Source organism: Phoenix dactylifera, chromosome 13, assembly GCF_051530095.1.
Source record: "Phoenix dactylifera cultivar Ajwa chromosome 13, Ajwa_hap1_PhDact_Kaust_v1.1, whole genome shotgun sequence".
Taxonomy (NCBI): domain Eukaryota; kingdom Viridiplantae; phylum Streptophyta; class Magnoliopsida; order Arecales; family Arecaceae; genus Phoenix; species Phoenix dactylifera.
The window spans coordinates 18,936,072-18,955,083 of NC_143202.1; the positions used below are offsets into that span (position 1 = coordinate 18,936,072).

The following is a 19,012-nucleotide window of genomic DNA, read 5'->3' on the forward strand; positions in this document are numbered from 1 at the left end:
ACATGGGTAACAGAGTAGTCAAACCAACCAAATCTTTTCATATGAAAGCATTCTTAGTACAACATGCTGGTCAGTACCCAAATACAGAGCTTCTATGTAGTTTATGTACACAAAAGTATACTTGCTTTACCCCAAAAAAAAGAAGCCCTGATACAAAATTAAAGTGTTTCCAGCAGCTTTCAGTGGTGAGGATCTGAAAAAAAAATTGTAAATAACGGGTATGAGCTACACAGCTCAGTAAGTAATCATACATAATCTTACTGGATCGAACATAATGGTAACCATGTTTATGCAGGGTTTGAGAAGCTGACATGCGTATTATCTCACAATTTATCATGGCAAAATATGTATGCTTGGAAAACAAAGCAGTATTTTCAGTCACAGAATTTTCATAAAACATGCACATGAAATCGTGCCCCCGGCATGCCGTGGTCCATTCTCTCGGATGCTACTGCGAAGTCCATTCGGCCACTGGCGGGGCCAGCTTAGTCATTTTCGGCCACTAGCAAGGCCAGCTTAGTCATTCTCGGCCACTAGCAAGGCCAGCTCAGTTGCATTCGATCAGTAGCATCTTTGAGCCCATTATAGTGCCTCTTGGCTAGATAGTATTTCATTATACTAACTTGCATGCATGATGAAAATATCAGCATAATCATGGTGCATACATGGCCATAGTTTATGAGATCATGAAAGTTACTTATCCATCATAACATATCATGCATGAATAACACTTTAAAAACTTAACAAACATAGTAATATGATCCATAATAAGATTAAAATAGATTACTTACATCAATTCGCTTTCCAAATTGCTCAAGTCCAGGTGACAAATCCTTAATCACCTAAAACAACATCATAGGGATTACATTATTCCCCATTTATTTATTATAAAATCTCTTAGTTCATCATACTATGAACTTACTTGCTTGGATCCCATCCAAGGATTTAGCCCAAGTCCAATTTGAAGCCTTTGGGGTTCGATTTAAAACCAGATTGGGTCCACATGGGTTGATAGGGTTTTTAATTAAAGGATTGGGCCTGGTTCATGATTGAGTCCAGCCTTTTCTAGCCAATTCGGTCTTCTGGTCTGGTCAATAGGCTTAGTCCCAAGTTTAATTGGGTTTAATTTTGGTTCAGGGTCAATGTGGCTCATTTGGGCTTGAGTCAAGGTCAGCCCGGGGTCAATTTGGCCTCAAATTAGTTGAATTGGGTTTAAATTGGGCCTGATTCATATTCAATTGGGTCTGCTGGAACTAACTCAACTTAATTGGATTTGGACCCAAATTAATTTGGGCATAATTCGGTTTGGACTTGACCCAATTTGCAGTTTGGGCTCGTCCAGACTTAGCTCAATTGATTGGGCTCGGGTTCAGGTTCAATTGGCTAAACCAATTTCTTATTATTGGGCTTAACGGGTTTCGGACCCGAACCCCGATCCGTCCCATTGGGCCAGACCCGTTAAGGGTCTCTTCTCTTCTCTTCTTTTTTCTTTTTTATTTTTTCTTTTCCTTTCCATTTCCCTCTTTTTTTTCTTTTTTTTTCTTTTTTTTTCTCTCTCTTTTCTTTTCTTTTTCTTCTCTTCTCCAGAACCTTCCCGACTCCCACCTCTTTTCCCCCTTTCCCCTCCTCTCTTCTCCGACGAAGGGAGGACGACGAGCGGAGGGGAGGACGGTGAGCGGAGGGGGCCGGGCCACGACCGGCGGCGTCCGCGACCAGGCCCTGCGGCGTCCCCGGCCGAGCCTGCGGCGCTCTTGGCCGCGCCTGCGGTCGACGCTCGTGTCGACGGTGCTCGCGGCCGAAGCCGGCGGCCGCCGCACACGACAACGAGCCGGTGAGTCCCCTCTTCCTCTTTTCTTCTTTTCCTCTCCTCTTCTTTCGTGACCATAGAGGGGGGGCGACCCCATGCTGGGGCTCGGGGGCCGGATTGAGGTCGGCCCGCGGCTCCCGTGGCGCCTGCAGCAGCCGCGGCCCGTGGTCGCCGACCCTCTCTCCTTCCCGTGGAGAAGAGAGACCTCGAGGGAGGAACAGCCCACGGCGGGGACCAACGGCGCCGACGACGCTCGCGGCTGCACACGGGAGTCCCCTCTTCCCTCTCTCCTATTTCTTCTTTCTTTCTTCTTTTCTTTCCTCCCTTCTTCTCTTCACCGAGACCCCTATCCCACTGAAGATAAAGAAAGGAATGGGGCTCCGGCCGACTGCAACCCCCCGGCCGAGAGCCGGCAGCGGCTGCAGCCGAGAACCGTGTACGGAGTCCCTCCTTTATTTTATTTTGGAACAGGAAAAATAAAGAAGAAACAGAATGATCAGGGAGCTTACCTGGGGATGAACTGCGGTGCCTCCTGCTCCGGTGCTTCAGCCATCGTCCTAGAAAGTCCTTGGGGAGGAAGGAGAGCGGTAAGGCTCTTTTAGCTGGGGTGAGGTGTCACCCCTAGCTTTTCCCTGTGAAGGACCTAACACCTGGGCCTTCCTCTGATCCCCACCTGGCCCTAGTCAAATCCATGCATAAAGCAGGAGGTGGCAGCCATCAAACGGGCTGCCAACCATGGGCCCAGTTAGCCTATTAGATGTCATGGCCCAATGTTCAAATATGGGCCCAAAAAGAAGTAATTGGGCCCAGTTGATTTTTGGGCCCAGGTATTACATTCTTCCCCCCTTAAATTAATTTCGTCCTCGAAATTTAATCATGCTTAGAGCTTTAAACTTCGAATGTATGCCACCATCACATCATTCTCGAGCTCCTAAACAGTCCCCCTCTTAAAGAGCTCGCTCATAAGATTTTGGAAAAATCAGGGCATCTCAAAACTTGACCCCTTTTCATCTATGATACATAGGAGTTCTTTTGGTCTCTTCCAAAACAAGATTGGTCTTCCTACCTTAGATTTTAAATACTATAATCCTTGGCCCAAGAAATTAATTACTTTCGATTAAGTCCACACAAAGATCGTAATCGGCTTAACAGAAATAGGTGAGAGCATTAGCATCAAATACCTTTCATAATCTATAATCCTTTTTCTTCTCTTAACTTTGCCTACAATTTAATGATCCACTTTATCCTAGCGAAACCTCAAACCCCTCTCGAAGAGATAGATTGAAAATGTCATAGCTAGGTGTAGGGGCCATTCCAGGTCTAAGCCCAACCAAGGAACTATCAATCCGTTAATACTAAATTTAAGATGCTCAAAATCTCCCAAGAATTGCCAACAATAGTAAAACTCACTAGTGAAATTATATAGCTATCTCCAGATTATTCAGAGAATCAACAATACTTTTCTCCATTAGAATTCTAATTCACATTTTTCAATAATTCTATTCATCGATACAGTTTCATCATTAGATCTTATCAACAGAATAAGGTCTAACATTTTCAAATTTGATTCTTTTGGTAGGTGATCTAAATCAAACTTTTCTCTTATACACAAAAATCAACATCTCAATTTTGAATAAGAAGATCAAGTTTCTTTGTCAAAATATCAACTTCTCTTGATTAACCGATCTATCACAAGATTAGATCATAACAATTCTAATCCATCCTTGGTAGATATTCATCAAAGTCGATTGACCACCTCAATTTCTTTCAATCAAATAAAGGGTTGATATTAATTAAAGAAATTCAAGCTTCAATTTTAGGAGGACGGAGGTTTATATCAGCATATTCCAGATTTGAGATCAAAATTGATGATCCGTTAATTCTAGTCTCAAGATGCTAAGAATTTCTTAGCATGACATAAAACTGGAGAATCTAAGATAGCACAGTGATATCCAAAAATCAGAACATTCTCTTTTTATTTATCAAGAAAAATCCTACTACACCAGAAAATGGATCAAATCTTTTATTATTAAAACTTTTCGAATCAAAAGAATAATACTTCTGGCCAACTTAGATAAATAATTCAAATCACTATGTTTTCGCTGCGCACTCTGATCAAAATCCTTTGAATTCACTAATAACTTTTAATCAACATACTATTTGTCTACAAACAGAACTATTTAATACCTCATGTGTATTTGCACTTCAAATCTTTCCTCCATCTTGATCGAGTTTTTACTTAGATAGACTTCTTTTTACTTTTCCATGAGCGAGCAAAGAAAGGGTATCCCAATATAAGATCCTCTTAAATAAGTAACAAACGCTTTAAACGAATTTTACCTTTTCAATAACTTCATCCATTGAAAATGAGCCTTCTTTTCTAATAAGAGATAAACTCTCAAGTCATCTTGGAACATTTTAGGCTCGGAATTATGTAAACTTCTAGAAATTGTTTCTCAATATCCTAATCTTATATTAGGTATCTTTAAATTGCTTGAGCAATAATCTGCCCTACTTTAGCATTGCTAGAAGGTGATTCTGGATCTCACATCTCCGTTAAAAGAAAAGGATGTATACTTTTGTTGTAAGATCTCTATTTAAAAATCTTCTTCTTTTGTACTCTTTCCACTAGATGATGATATGTGGAATTATCATCCATAACTTTCACCTTCCTCATGAAACAATTTAAACTTGCTTCCTAGTGATAAACGAAAGCATTTAATAAATGCCCCTCTATTAGAGATGAAATAGTTTACTTCAAATCTTAGAAGCAGGGTCACTAAGTATAAACCCCTGAAACATCATGTGCTATTGGGCATGTTCCCATATCAACTCTATTGCTGATTCCACTCGCATTTCTTAATGACCCCATGTCATCATCATTTTCTTTTTTTTTTGTTCAAAACACCAACTAATATTTGTTTAATTGATTTATCACAGGATCACAAACTACTGCACTTTATCCATAGTAGAACATTTGAGCCTAAAATATTCTTCAACATTGAAAATTATTCTCAGAATTTACTAAATGACTTCCAATCAAAATATTAATCTTGCATTATAATTTGCAAAGATCTAATATTTCACTTTCCAAGTAAACAAAGGAGAAACTCTTAATTCTCATTCTCAGATATATTTTATTTTTATATAATAGTTTCATGCATAATTGTCATACAAATTTCATCCTCGAAGAATATAAAATCTTTCCTTGTCCAAGCCTTAAACAACTTATGAACGAACCCTATCTTGCCATCAAAATAATTAACTTCAAACTAGAAGTATTATCCACAGTACTCAGTATCAAGTTAAACTTCCAAAATTACCTATATACTGATACACAAGTAATCACAATGTACTTTAACATTCCATGGCTAGTACTCCACTTAATATCAGTCAAAATCTAATTTAATCATAATCCAAAAAAATACAAATTACTCCATCGAAAAATCTCCAAAATAATTTATTCTTATTTTGGCATGGCTTGCTAGCATTCTGATTCAAAATACCAAAATCCTTAGTAGTCTTAAATCTTGGATTCTAATACCATACCCGTCATAATCATGCTCCTAGAATAATTTTATATTACCCTTAACTTCTTTCTTTTTGTTGCTCATTGTCACCTATCAAAATATTTGTGCCAAGCAGTTTTCGTGACTGACCGATGATGCAACCAATAAAATCTTTTCTTTCTTTCCAGTTATACGGAATCTTACTAAATGAGACTTAACTACCCATTCCCTTATTAAAACTTTAAATTTTTTTACTCATGGTTAACCTATTGCTCTGATACCACGAGAATGTCACGCCCTGGATCCAGATCCGTGACACGGCCGTGCTATTGCCGACTACCGCCCACAATAGCATGCAGCCTCATACATGGGTAACAGGGTAGTCAAACCAACCAAATCTTTTCATATGAAAGCATTCTTAGTACAACATGCTGGTCAGTACCCAAATACAGAGCTTCTATGTAGTTTATGTACACAAAAGTATACTTGCTTTACCCCAAAAGAAAGAAGCCCTAATACAAAATTAAAGTGTCTCTGGCAGCTTTCAGTGGTGATCTGAAAAAAATATAACGGGTATGAGCTACACAGCTCAGTAAGTAATCATACATAATTTTACTGGATCGAACATAATGGTAACCATGTTTATGCAGGGTTTGAGAAGCTGACATGTGTATTATCTCACAATTTATCATGGCAAAATATGTATGCTTGGAAAACAAAGCAGTATTTTCAGTCAAACAGAATTTTCATAAAACACGCACATGAAATCGTGCCCCCGGCATACCGTGGTCCATTCTCTCGGATGCTACTGCGAAGTCATTCTCGGCCACTGGCGGGGCCAGCTTAGTCATTTTCGGCCACTAGCAAGGCCAGCTTAGTCATTCTCGGCCACTAGCAAGGCCAGCTCAGTTGCATTCGATCAGTAGCATCTTTGAGCCCATTATAGTACCTCTTGGCTAGATAGTATTTCATTATACTAACTTGCATGCATGATTAAAATATCAGCATAATCATGGTGCATACATGGCCATAGTTTATGAGATCATGCAAGTTACTTATCCATCATAACATATCATGCATGAATAACACTTTAAAAACTTAACAAACATAGTAATATGATCCACAATAAGATTAAAATAGATTACTTACATCAATTCGCTTTCCAAATTGCTCAAGTCCAGGTGACAAATCCTTAATCACCTAAAACAACATCACAGGAATTACATTATTCCCCATTTATTTATTATAAAATCTCTTAGTTCATCATATTATGAACTTACTTGCTTGGATCCCATCCAAGGATTTAGCCCAAGTCCAATTTGAAGCCTTTGGGGTTCGATTTAAAACCAGATTGGGTCCACATGGGTTGATTGGGTTTTTAATTAAAGGATGGGGCCTCGTTTATAATTGGGTCCAACCTTTTCTAGCCAATTGGGTCCTCTGATTTGGTCAATGGGGCTCATTTGGGCCTGAGTCAGGGTTAGCCCAAGATCAATTCAATCTTCTGTCAGTTGAATTGGGCTTGAATTGGGCCTGATTCACAATCAATTAGGTCTGCTGAGACCAACTCAGCTTAATTGGGTTCGGACCCATTTCTATTTAACTTAAATTAGCTCGGATTTTATCCAATTTATAGTTTGGGCTCGTCTAGACTTAGCCCAATCTGATTGAGCTCAAATTTAGACTTAGCCAAGTCTAATTGGGCTTGGGTTAGTCAAATTTGGCTAAAGCCATTTCATTTTTTTTTCTTTTTTTCTTCTCTTTTCCTTCTTTTTCTTTTTCTTTTTCTTTCAATTTTTCTTTTCTTTTCTTCTCTTCTCCTTTTTCTTTTCTTCTCCTTCCCGAAGCTTCCTCTCCTCCCTTCTTCTTTCATCCCGATCTCCCCTTCCTCTTCTCCAGAACCTTCCCGACTCCCTCCTATCTTCCCCCTTTCCCCTCCTTTCTTCTCCGACGAAGGGAGGACAACGAGCGGAGGGAAGGACGGCGAGCGGAGGGGGCCGGGCCACGACCGGCGGCGTCCGCGACCAGGCCCTACGGCATCCCCGACCGAGCCTGCGGCTCTCTTGGCCGCGCCTGCGGTCGACGCTCGTGTCGATGGTGCTCGCGGCCGAAGCCGGCGGCCGCCGCACACGACGACGAGCCGGTGAGTCCCCTCTTCCTCTTTTTTTCTTTTCCTCTCCTCTTCTTTCGTGACCATAGAGGGGGGGGGGGGCGACCCCATGCCAGGGCTCGGGGGCCGGATTGAGGTCGGTCGGCAGCTCCCGTGGCGCCTGCAGCAGCCGCGGCCCGTGGTCGCCGACCCTCTCTCCTTCCCGTGGAGAAGAGAGACCTCGAGGGAGGAACAGCCCACGGCGGGGACCAACGGCGCCGACGACGCTCGCGGCCGTACACGGGAGTCCCCTCTTCCCTCTCTCCTTTTTCTTCTTTCTTTCTTCTTCTTTTCTTTCCTCCCTTCTTCTCTTCACCGAGACCCCTATCCCACTGAAGATAAAGAAGGGAATGGGGCTCCGGCCGACTGCAACCCCCCGGCCGAGAGCCGGCAACGGCTGCAGCCGAGAACCGTGTACGGAGTCCCTCCTCTATTTTATTTTGGAACAGAAAAAATAAAGAAGAAACAGAATGATCAGGGAGCTTACCTGGGGATGAACTGCGGTGCCTCCTGCTCCGGTGCTTCAGCCATCGTCCTAGAAAGTCCTTGGGGAGGAAGGAGAGCGGTAAGGCTCTTTTAGCTGGGGTGAGGTGTCACCCCCAGCTTTCCCCTGTGAAGGACCTAACACCTGGGCCTTCCTCTGATCCCCACCTGGCCCTAGTCAAATCCATGCATAAAGCAGGAGTGGCAGCCATCAAACGGGCTGCCAACCATGGGCCCAGTTAGCCTATTAGATGTCATGGCCCAATGTTCAAATATGGGGCCCAGGTATTACACTAACTGTTCTAGACAAAACCTCTTCACAACAAATTTCTAGACCAGTAGACCCTCTTCACAACCAATAGCCTATCACAGTTGACATGGCAAATCATTGTTCACTAGCAATAATTTCTTTCCTTAGACCATCAACATGATTCAATTCCTACTATGTGTGTCTTGAATCATCATACTTGATTCTTCATGGTACTATACTATATCGTGCAATAGTTAGCGTTCTCCATGTAACTGAATTCGAAATTTACCATTTTAGTGCTTCCATAAAAAACCATCCAAAATGGAAAAATCTAATCCTTGCCATGCTCATCTTATGTTTTTGTTGCACAATAATCATAAACAACACATCTAACTGACTGGTGTCAACAAAATTTTCACGAGATCCCGGCATAAACAATATGACACTACCAACTTACTAATCCACTTTGTCTACCTCCTTGCTAATCCATTAAATTATTATTTATTTAGCCATATTATGACAAACTATAATAACAGATTGATCATTTTGCGCTATCCAAGGTCTGCTGAACCGGCCGGTTCTGACCGGTTCAGCTTGTACCTTACCGGTACCGCCCAGCACCAGTACGGTACAGCTATAGAATTCGGTTTCGGAACCGAACGACTCTTTGCCCGTCCGGTGCGAACCGGTGCGGTTCACACCGGTACAAGCTCGGTGTCAGTGCGAACCGGTCCGGTTCGAACCGGTACAAGCTCGGTACCGGCATCGAAGAAGAAGACGAGGAAGAGGAAAGAAAAGGAAGAAAGAGGAAGAAAGAAGAGGAAGAAGAAGAGGAAGAGGAGGAAGAAAGAGGAGAAGAAGAAGAGAAGAAGCCTACCTGTTGCACCGGGCCTCGGGCCGACCTTCTCCCTCGGGCCGATGAGGATCACCCATCTTGCTTGTGGTTCCGGCCCCTTCTTTGCTCGCGGGAGAAAGGGAAAAACAAAAGAGAAAAAAGGAGAGAGGGGAAGGAGAGGAAGAGAGTATGAGAAGGAGGAAGAAAGGAAGGGGGAAAAAAAGGAAAGAAAAAAAAGAGCGTCTGCGCGCGGGGCACCCTGCCCTCGTGGCGCGAGCGATTCGCGGAGAATCGCTCGCGCCCGTGCGCGATTCCACGGGCAGGAAACCGCGCCCGCGCATGGTTCCCCGTGCTAACGCGCGATTCCACATCCAGGGAACGCGCCCGCGCGTGGTTCACCGCGCGGGGCAACAAGCCCACACGGCACTGTGCACGACCGCATGCCCACGCGGCCCCGCGTGGGCATTTAATGCCACAAAGTGGCAATTGGCTAAAACGCGGACGCGCGCGCTCGTCGCAGATTTTTTTTTTCCGGTTGGCCAATTCGGTACCGGTCTCCACCGGTACGTCGGTTCAGTCGGTTTTACATACTTTGGCACTATCTCTTGATCACACATTCGACCCTATAAAATATATAATTGACATCCACAATTATCCAAGCATTCAGTGATCTACATATGTATATAAATCATACAAGGAACTCAGTTTAATGGATTATGATGCAAGCCACACAATTCATTAGAAATTAGAAACTCCAAACAGTATGTAACTTGTTCAAGCAGCAAACATCGTAATTTGAACCCTGTTTAAATACCAATCGGCCATAAAGAAGTTCTATGCAGCAGATATATTAGATCAGTTGCAAGATCTAATAAAAAATACTAATCATCTGTGCAACAGCAGAAATAAATCTCAACTAGAAATAAAGATATAAAGTTGAAGAAGAAACAGGATAAGAACTTCAAGAGAATTAAGAAGAAATCATTAAAGAAGGAAATAACTGACCCTTCAGCCATGTTACCACTCTCAAAGTAGGTTAACCATGCAAAGTTCAGCACCCCTACTTCCAGTAGGATACATAAATGAGGAAATTTTAGACATAATTGCTGAGTAAAATCTCCAACAACAGAAATTAGTTGGAACCTTTGTGACTTGAATTAACACTCCCTAACATAGAACGGCAGTAGACATCCATCTAACAAAAGCTTCAATGCTCCTTTTTTTAAGCTAAATTTTAATTTAGTTCATTAGGACTCTCTAAAACAGAAAACAACCAGCTGAATAAAACCCAGAAGAGGACTGGCTGTGAAGCAACAAAAAAAAATATCCATGATTTGAGTCAGTGCTCCAATTAAAACTTTCTTCTTTTGCTGTCACTATTAGAACTTCAAACAGTAAATAAAATAACACCTGTTGGACACCCAATACAAGAGAAATTAACACGTCTCAAAAAGGAGCTGGCCAACATCAACTTAGTCGGCCTACAGCTGGGTGCCTCGTAGTTCCCCTACCTGCAAACTGAAATGACTGGGCAAAAAGTGACTAAAATAAGCTAACTCAAGGCCTTAGAAAAGGCCAACCAAAACTACTTTAGGTTGCTTCTATTTGACCATCAAGGACCATCTAAGGGAATATGTGGGGCTTGCTGCCTGCTCTTTCTAGTCCTTTGGCCGCACCATGTTAGAAACTTTATCTTGTGATACAATTGATGGTGTTAACAACCTTCCTTAAATATATCCTGTAAGCATATAAATGCCATGATCACCCAATGATTAAGAATCCAATAAGTTTATCTCAGTTTCGCATTATATGATCATATGATGTAGCATATGCTGCAACCTATGCTGAATAAATAACAAAACAGATCTGGGAACATCTGAAACCTTCCATGTCGATATCTTGCCAATAGCACTCCAACTTCTATCACTCAAATAATTTCTTCATAAAAGTAAAGGAAACCTTCACCAAGCCATAAATTACTTTTGAATCACTATAACGACATGAATGAGTTAAAAAGGTCTTTAAGCACATTCAATTATCTAACCATGACTGCAAGAAGCAATTAAAGTACTGAAGTCTATAATATCATAGAAATGTCAGCCTGCAGCAATCCACCAACCCTCTAAAAACTTCATGGTCAAGTTTTTCCAATCTATGTACCAGAGACTCTTTCTTAATAGAAAACAAATTGATGGCATGAAATAGTTAATAATTCATTCACTATACAGAAAAGCCAGTTAAACCCTCAACAACTAGAAAATTTTTGTATAAGAAATTTATATGTATTTTCAAGGTCCAAAAGCAGCACATGGGCTGCAAACCCTAAAAGGACTTTTTTGTTGTCAACAAGCATAACACTCAGTCTTCAAAGTCAGTTTTTTAACTGAAACAGTGAAAATGGTGTTTGTTTGAACCATCATGCTCTATACAGGGCTAGCATGCCAGGGTACCAATTCACCAAATGACATAGTGGCCGCATCAGATGTGACTGAAGAGTTACGAAGACAAGACAAGATTTAGAAAAAAAAAAAAAAAGAAAGACTCATGATCAAAGGTTGGAGCACCCATACTAGTACCTGTACTAGTACCTTAACTGATATAGACAGGCATGATATAGTAATGTACCGACACATGGTCTGCCTCTTGGTGCTAGCACAACAAAAATGTGGTGATGTACCATCTGGCAATATGCATTATTACAGAGAGGTGTACTAGTACCAATTCTTATTGGTACGATATGGTGCAACATGTACACATCAGTACTCAAATTCTAGATCATGATTGCCCCAAAGAAACCAAATCATGATACTAGAACACCTTTTAACTTGACTGATATACCTCCTGTAGACATGCTAGCCTTATGCAAAAATCTTTTCATTTTTTTTTTTTGGTAAAGATGACCTACAGAACTTTTCATGTAAAAGCTTCTCTGATGCAGAAAATACCTTGAACTGAGGTTTTCTTGTAACAGTTTGCCGCATCGACATGAGCTGAAGCAGCTTCATGCTTGCTTTCCAACTGTACTTGGGAAATCAAGATGAACAAAATTACAGGGATGTAGACTCTGATACCATGTAGTATTTAAACAGAAAAGAGAAGAATAGACCTTTAAATGACAACTAGCAAGTTTGATGTATACGGCTCCAGCTCTATCCCCTGCATTCCAATACATTTAAAAAGCATAAGATCTTCACTCACGCCAAAGATGGTTCCTTAATTTACATGATGCTTTTGCTTGAATAACCTGATTGACTAGAAGAATCTATCAGGTGAAAATATAGTGATCAGACACATCAACTACTGCAGAAAAGTGCTTTTTGACATTATTTTCTGACAAGCAGAGAACATTGAAGTTCTAATGAAGGAGAACACTGTAATTCTTCTGTATGATAAAAATGGAGGAGAACATACTTAAAGACATTAGTGTATGTGGCAAACATCCTATTATTACAACTTAAAAATTTTGGCCCAAAAAGGATATTAATGCAATATATCAACTAAAAGTTTCTTACATTAGGAATCCCTTTTATTAGGATTTCAATTTTGTCAAGAATTTGATTCAGCTGAAATGTCCCACAACCCGATACCACAAATATATTTCAGCACTACACTGCTAAATCAGTGGATGGTTGTCAATAACTTAAATCTAATTGAAGACTGAAAAATTACAATGCATGTATTCATATGAATGTAAGATAAATAGTATTTTCCTAGAAATCATATAAACATGTTCCTAGAAATCATATAAACATGTTTATAAATAATACATACATACATGTGTGGAAATATCTGCTATGATTTTTATCTTCAAACCCAAAACCAAGATGTGATGACTAAAATAATCGCATTACGAGTTACTACGAGAATCATTTGTCACAAAATATCCATCAAGATGTTGAAAGATGGTACAAAAGACCTCCTCATAAACCCCCATTTTCGCAACCCAAGCTTGCCTACCTCTTTCCTCTTAGGTAGCCCCCAAAACAAGCACCCTCCTCCATCAAATGCAAAACCTACACTTCTGTCTCTTGGCCATCTATGTGTCTGATTTTTGACAGGCTACTCATCTCCTCAACCAAGGAGTATACATGCCATGCCACACACACGCACCTAGGGTTGCAAGTGGATTGCACTGACCCACTTCTAATCTAGAACCAACCCTAGAATAACCCAATCCAATCATATACCAAAGTCAATCGGACCAATCTTGGTTGAATAAAAAATACGAACCATTTCAATTTTCAAAGATGGATGGGATATGGATCAGTAGGGAACAAATCCAAATCCAAACTACCCAAAGCTAACACGCTATGTTTTTGACAACTCACAATGAATTTAAGAAAGTAATATGCTTTTACTAGGAAATTTATGAGTTTTAATGATGATATACATGTGGTTGCACTTTGTCTAAATGTTTTAATGGTGAAAAGGTTGTTGAGAAAGTCTAAATGTTGTATAATGATTATTTTCTAGCTATAATATGTTTAGGATCTATTCAAGCCGCTAATAGATATTTCTTACACATTTTTATTTGGGCTATCCTTGTCCCAGTTTGACTCCTAGAACCCATGGATCAACAAAAGAACTCATAAAACTGGTTTGACCCACCCATATTAAAATGGACTAGGAGTGCATTGAAATTTTTTATCGGAATAGAGTATGAACTGGATTAGATTGTGCCAAACCCCAGTCCAAACGATCCTGCTTGTAGCCCTACCCACACCCAATGGTACCTACATCTGATGAATTTTGTCTCATAAACCCCCTAAGCCCAGCTGCATTTTGTATCAAAATCCTATCCTTTGCCCTTAAACCACTAAACACTAGTACCCAGTGTCAAGCCCTGTGCAGTCATTCCTGGAACATCCATGATGTCATCATAGATTAACTTACACCAAGTGATCTTCTACAATCGTAAGCTGTTATAAGCTGGCCAGCAAACAGTTGTAAGGCTAAATCTATATTATGATGCTCCTTTTAACTTCTTTGTTTGCTTTATATAGAGTACTTTGAATTGCTTTCTGTTGGGTTTTGTTTTCAAAAAAAAAAAAAAAACAGCAGGCCAAGAACCACATTACCAATAAACTACCTACCCTGACTCAACTATGTTGAAAATGACCTATCACAGCAGTTTGCCCAAGCCTTAAACAATGTCAGCAGGAGAGCAACATTGATGAGAATACAGGAGTCAACAATTTTTCAAGGATGACTCTAGAAGGGTTTATGGCAGCGTTGATAGAGGATGACATCTATGAACTTAAGTTTGCTTCAACATGAAATTCATATCGGACTGCCATCAGTATCCAAGAACCATCCTGCTCAGATATATTTGCAAGATCCTCTACAGGTTTCTTCAAGACTATAAGAAGCCTCAGACAACGCCGTCCTTGTTTCCATGATCATTTTCCAGTCTCACGGAATCACTCGACCTGCACCTAGAAAAAGCTAATGCAAAAGGGCGATGTTAATTTTACTAAATCAAAGTTGAGGTTACTCAGTTAACTTTTGCTATTGACCTTCTGGTCTTTTCGTGTGCGAGGAATCTTCCTTAACAACATAGGGAAAGTTCTGTTAGAGTTTACTAGACTACAGTTAAACAAAAGAAAAGAACAATTTCTTTCAGCAGAGATTGCAACTCAAAGCAAAAGATTTGTAATTCATTCAAATTAAGGACTATTGCTCTTAAATACTTAACATTGTGCTATAATGGGCAATTTTGAATCATCCCTTTGATCCTCCTTTTACAAAGCTAGGAAATTAGGAATCTCAATTTCTTGGAGCCAACCTTCTTCAATCCTATTGGCTAGTTTTATTCCATTTGCCAAGAAGAATTCTATGTTATCTACATGGTTTGTTTCGAGACTTTTTTGAAAGATCCTATGCATACTATCCAACAGAAAAGAAACATGTACTCCTAAAAACAGAGGGGGGCCTTGCTCTGGAAAATTCAGTAGACTGAATGCAATTTTATTCCTCAAATTGTTTTGAACCTGCATCACCAAATGAAAACCCTTGAGGGGCAAAGTGAGACACAACTATAGAAGAAACTTCTAAGCTATATAATAGAAGCCAATAATATTGATGTCCGGAAGTAGTTACCAGAAAAGCCTGATTAGGAAAATTTCTGGCGCTACTTCCATTACATCCTTCTGGTTTGACGGATACACAGCTATAGGATTCCACATTGCATCTTAAAACGCCAGCTAATATTAATGTAGATTGATGGTCAGAAGATAAAACCAACATGATTTTTTTCATAATCTTGGATCTACTAAACAATCAATCGATAGACTAGTATACATCCAATAGAATTAGACCATGACAGAGGAATGAAGTAGAGCTGTTGTGTATCACATGATTACCATATTCCTTTATAACTTAATAAGAAAACTAAAAAAAAACCGATGTAAGAGCAACAAATGAAATTATTTAGTTTGAACTTCTGGATTTTTTTCAGCTAGTTTAGGAAGCCTTAGTTGTTAACTAGACAGCATCACGTCCATAGGCCCATCTGTTTAAGAAGAGTATCTAAGATTGCTTTTTCTTCTTTATTTTTATTTTTTCTATATAGAAGGTTCCATAGATCCCAATAATGATTGAAACAGTTATTTTTCAAATTTTGGATAAGTTGGAAAGTTGAGGATCACATACTAGTGTGTGTTTTTAAAAGGACACTAATCTGAATTTTTCAGAGAAATTTTAGTTGTTTTTTCTCAAACATTGTGGATCCAATGTAATTATCTTCCTCCACATGATTGTGAATTCATATAGCATAACTCCTCTCTCTCTCTCTCTCTCTCTCTCTCTCTCTCTCTCTCTCTCTTCCCTCTCTTTCTCAATTTGATCCAAAATTAGATTCATCTTTAATGTAAATCTTTACACGTGCTTATAGGCATTGAAACTAAGGTGCTTGTTACTTCAAACAATCTCTTTGTCATGTGAATGGACAACAACCACAATACAAGGCATCAACAACCAGAGAGGATGGCTAGCATTGAAAGAAGTTTGATGATCTTATGGACATGTTTAGATCACTCTAGTTACTAGACATGGTGCAAATAATTAAAAAAAAAAATTGCAAAACAATCATCAAATACCTACTAATAAGTTGGCAAAGCAAGGTCCTCCCAATTAAAAAATATGGTTCATAGAAGGTCCATCTGAAGACCCTCTGCCAACTACTGAAGTAACGATCATCCTTCAAACAAATCTTTATAATAGAAAAAAAAATTAATAGAATCTAAGGATCCAATACAGGAAATATGCCGCATAGTTAAAAACATGATCCATATCTGTTTACTAATCAAGCAGTATGACAATACAACACTTGTTGAGGGTGCCAGCTGGCTCAGTTGGTGAAGTTAACTTGGTTTTGGATACCAATGACCTGATTTCACCTAGTTCTTAAAAAAACAAAAAAAAAAAAGAAAAAAAAAAACAGCCCCTATTGATTTCCTGGCATCTTTGATATTCATCATCCAATGTGATAAGAATGATATGGAACATTCATTGCCAAACAACTCCACAATCTAATTCCAATCACACAAGGTATATGATTGATTCATATATTAAAGGTGTGGGCTAGAAATGGGTCATAATCAAGCCAAACCCATATATAAGTCTAGGCCGACATTCAACATGGAAACACCAAGATTAGCCCCTGGTCCAAGTCATAGCTAGACTCTAAAACTCAGATTTGGGGTTTTGCATCAAAATATTTGAAGGCACAGATCCTATCATGGGAATGAAAAAAAAACGCTAACTAAACCAAGTCAGCTAGCCATGAGTGGTCTAGCAATGATACTTTGGCCTTACTTCCCATATGAATTGGCAACTAATAAAAGAAGATTATACTTTTTTGAGAGAGCGAGAAAGTGGGGGTGAGACCCACTCGCACTATAATTACTCAGATCCAAATTTTCAGGATGCACCAATGAGGAATTGAACCCAGAACCTGCAGTTGCAGAGCAGAGGAATGTGACCACTAGGTCAAGCCGCAGTTAACTAGAAGATTATACATTAATACTAGTTTTTGATAGACCGATCTTTTTAGGTATGCTAGCTATAGATATCCATGAGAATATCCATAGTTTATACATACATGTAGACAAAACTATGCAGCTTAAGGCCTATAAAAACCTGTAGGCTCATACATTTAGAAATAATATGTTCTTCTTATACAATGAACTTGTTTTCATTTTTAATGCATTTAGATCTTTTACTTTAAGTAATTTTCCCAGCATGCGTTATGGCTTGCATTAGTTGGCCATGGTGCTTCTAATAGGACATTATTTAATGCAACTGTTAGATCTGAAATACTAAAGAAGTGTCCTGGCTTTTCCGATATATGGTGGTAACCATGTAGTAACCTGAGCAAGGATGATTGAACATTACTCTCTTTATCTGCATTTTCCCAATCTGATTTAATATCAAATTTCATTTTGATGAATACCATGTCTTTAGATTTGATTTACATTAGAATAATTAGGTTTGCAAAATTACATAGACCATAAAATGGAAATGAAGCAATTTCAAGCAAAAAAAACAAATTAGGAAATGACAGAAAAATGTTTGAATGGAATGTGATATAAGAGTAACATAAAAGAAGCAAATAGTGGCATGAATTAAAGACAGAGTGACAGTGGACCTCTAAGAGTCGACAAAAAATTCAAGTGATTTCAACTAATAAAAGATTCAGCATTACTGGCACCATCTATTGGCTATGGAATGCAGTAAAAGTATGGCCACTCACGATTATCTGATCAATGATAATTTCAACTCAATGGTTCAATGGTAACATGGATGGTCCAATTTTGATGTTACCCCATTATCTGTCTCCAGGTTTTGCTTCATGAAGTAAAACCATCTTGTTTTAAATTAAGCTAGAAAGTATACAAAGATTTAGTCCAAGGCTCTTTTATTTCCCCTAGCTAGCCAGTTATTTCATTTCTTCGTTCACTACCCATCATCAGAGATAGCCAAATAGGTTCCAACAAACTGACAAATATATTCAATAAATGACAAAAAAGTTCAAAAGATCAACTGCATAGGTTCAGAAAAATTATATTTTTATCATCTACATATACTGTTAATCATCCAACCATCTATTCCAACATTTGTAGATCCCAATCCAAATTAATTCACATTAAGATCACGTAATCATCTAAATCATAAAAAAGTGGGGAAAGAAATCCAATGACAAGGAATCATTCCCCAATACCGGCAGATCAAAAAGGTCAAACCGAAAAATATCACAGATTGTGCGCCGAGCCTTAAATATCATGAAAAATAACACAGGATCAAGAACCGATCAGAAGGAACGAAATCAGCGACGGAGAAAGGGATGCTTACATTTCTTGCTAAGTTTGAAGCAATTCGCGGCCTTATCGTACAAATCGGCGGCGTCGTCGTACTTGGATCCGAAGAGACCCCATCCATTGAGCTTCTTCTCCGCCTTCTTCTCGAAATCCTCCCCCATCGCCGTCTGATCCGCCATCGTCCCCAATCTTTTCTTATCCTTCTGTCCCACCTCTTCTTCTCAGCGAATTAAAGCCCGTTGCACCGGAGGGAGGCGAGAGGTGTCGATGTTGGGTGGTTCTATATACACCCCCCCTATTGCTCAGGACACCCCCCCAAAATTAAAAAAAATTAAATACTCTCTACACCCCCCATTTGCTAAGGACACCCCTAAAAAATTAAAAATTCCTAAATTACCCCCCACCCTCCCCACCCTCTCACCTAAATTGCTCTCTACACCCCCCAAACCCCCCCCCACCCCGCTCTTCCCCTCCAAAACACCTCGCCAACGCCCAAAACCCCCCCGTTCCCCCTTCTCCCTCTCGTCGCCGGCATTCTCCCGATCTCCGACCACCTCGCCGGCTTCTCCCGGAACCACCTCGCCGGCTTCTCCCGAAATTTTTTTTTTTCACGGTTCGTGCTCCGTTCGGCACTGGATCGCCGAACAAAAGGCTTCTGTTCG

The 19,012-nt window shown here is 39.9% G+C and overlaps 1 protein-coding gene and 1 long non-coding RNA gene across 3 annotated transcripts in view; both read right to left on the reverse strand.

Annotated features, from left to right (window-relative positions):
- The window catches only part of LOC103721481 (alpha-soluble NSF attachment protein-like), a 31,169-nt gene extending 12,532 nt beyond the window's left edge, over nucleotides 1–18,637 (reverse strand). The window contains exons 1-3 of one of the 2 annotated variants that reach the window (XM_008811722.6): nucleotides 18,385–18,637; nucleotides 12,140–12,189; nucleotides 11,979–12,051 (exon numbers count right to left, since the gene is read on the reverse strand). In XM_008811722.6, coding sequence (XP_008809944.4) covers nucleotides 11,979–12,051; nucleotides 12,140–12,189; nucleotides 18,385–18,529 — 268 coding nt within the window. In that variant the 5' untranslated portion in view covers nucleotides 18,530–18,637. The remainder of the gene's footprint in view (nucleotides 1–11,978; nucleotides 12,052–12,139; nucleotides 12,190–18,384) is intronic. The other variant, XM_088709576.2, reaches the window with a different exon arrangement.
- Nucleotides 19–11,967, reverse strand: LOC149751459 (uncharacterized). Its single transcript, XR_016398177.1, has 2 exons — nucleotides 7,953–11,967; nucleotides 19–6,516 (listed from the first exon to the last, which is right to left on the reverse strand). It is a non-coding gene; the product is annotated as an uncharacterized LOC149751459 (long non-coding RNA).
- Nucleotides 18,638–19,012: the final 375 nt, after the last annotated feature.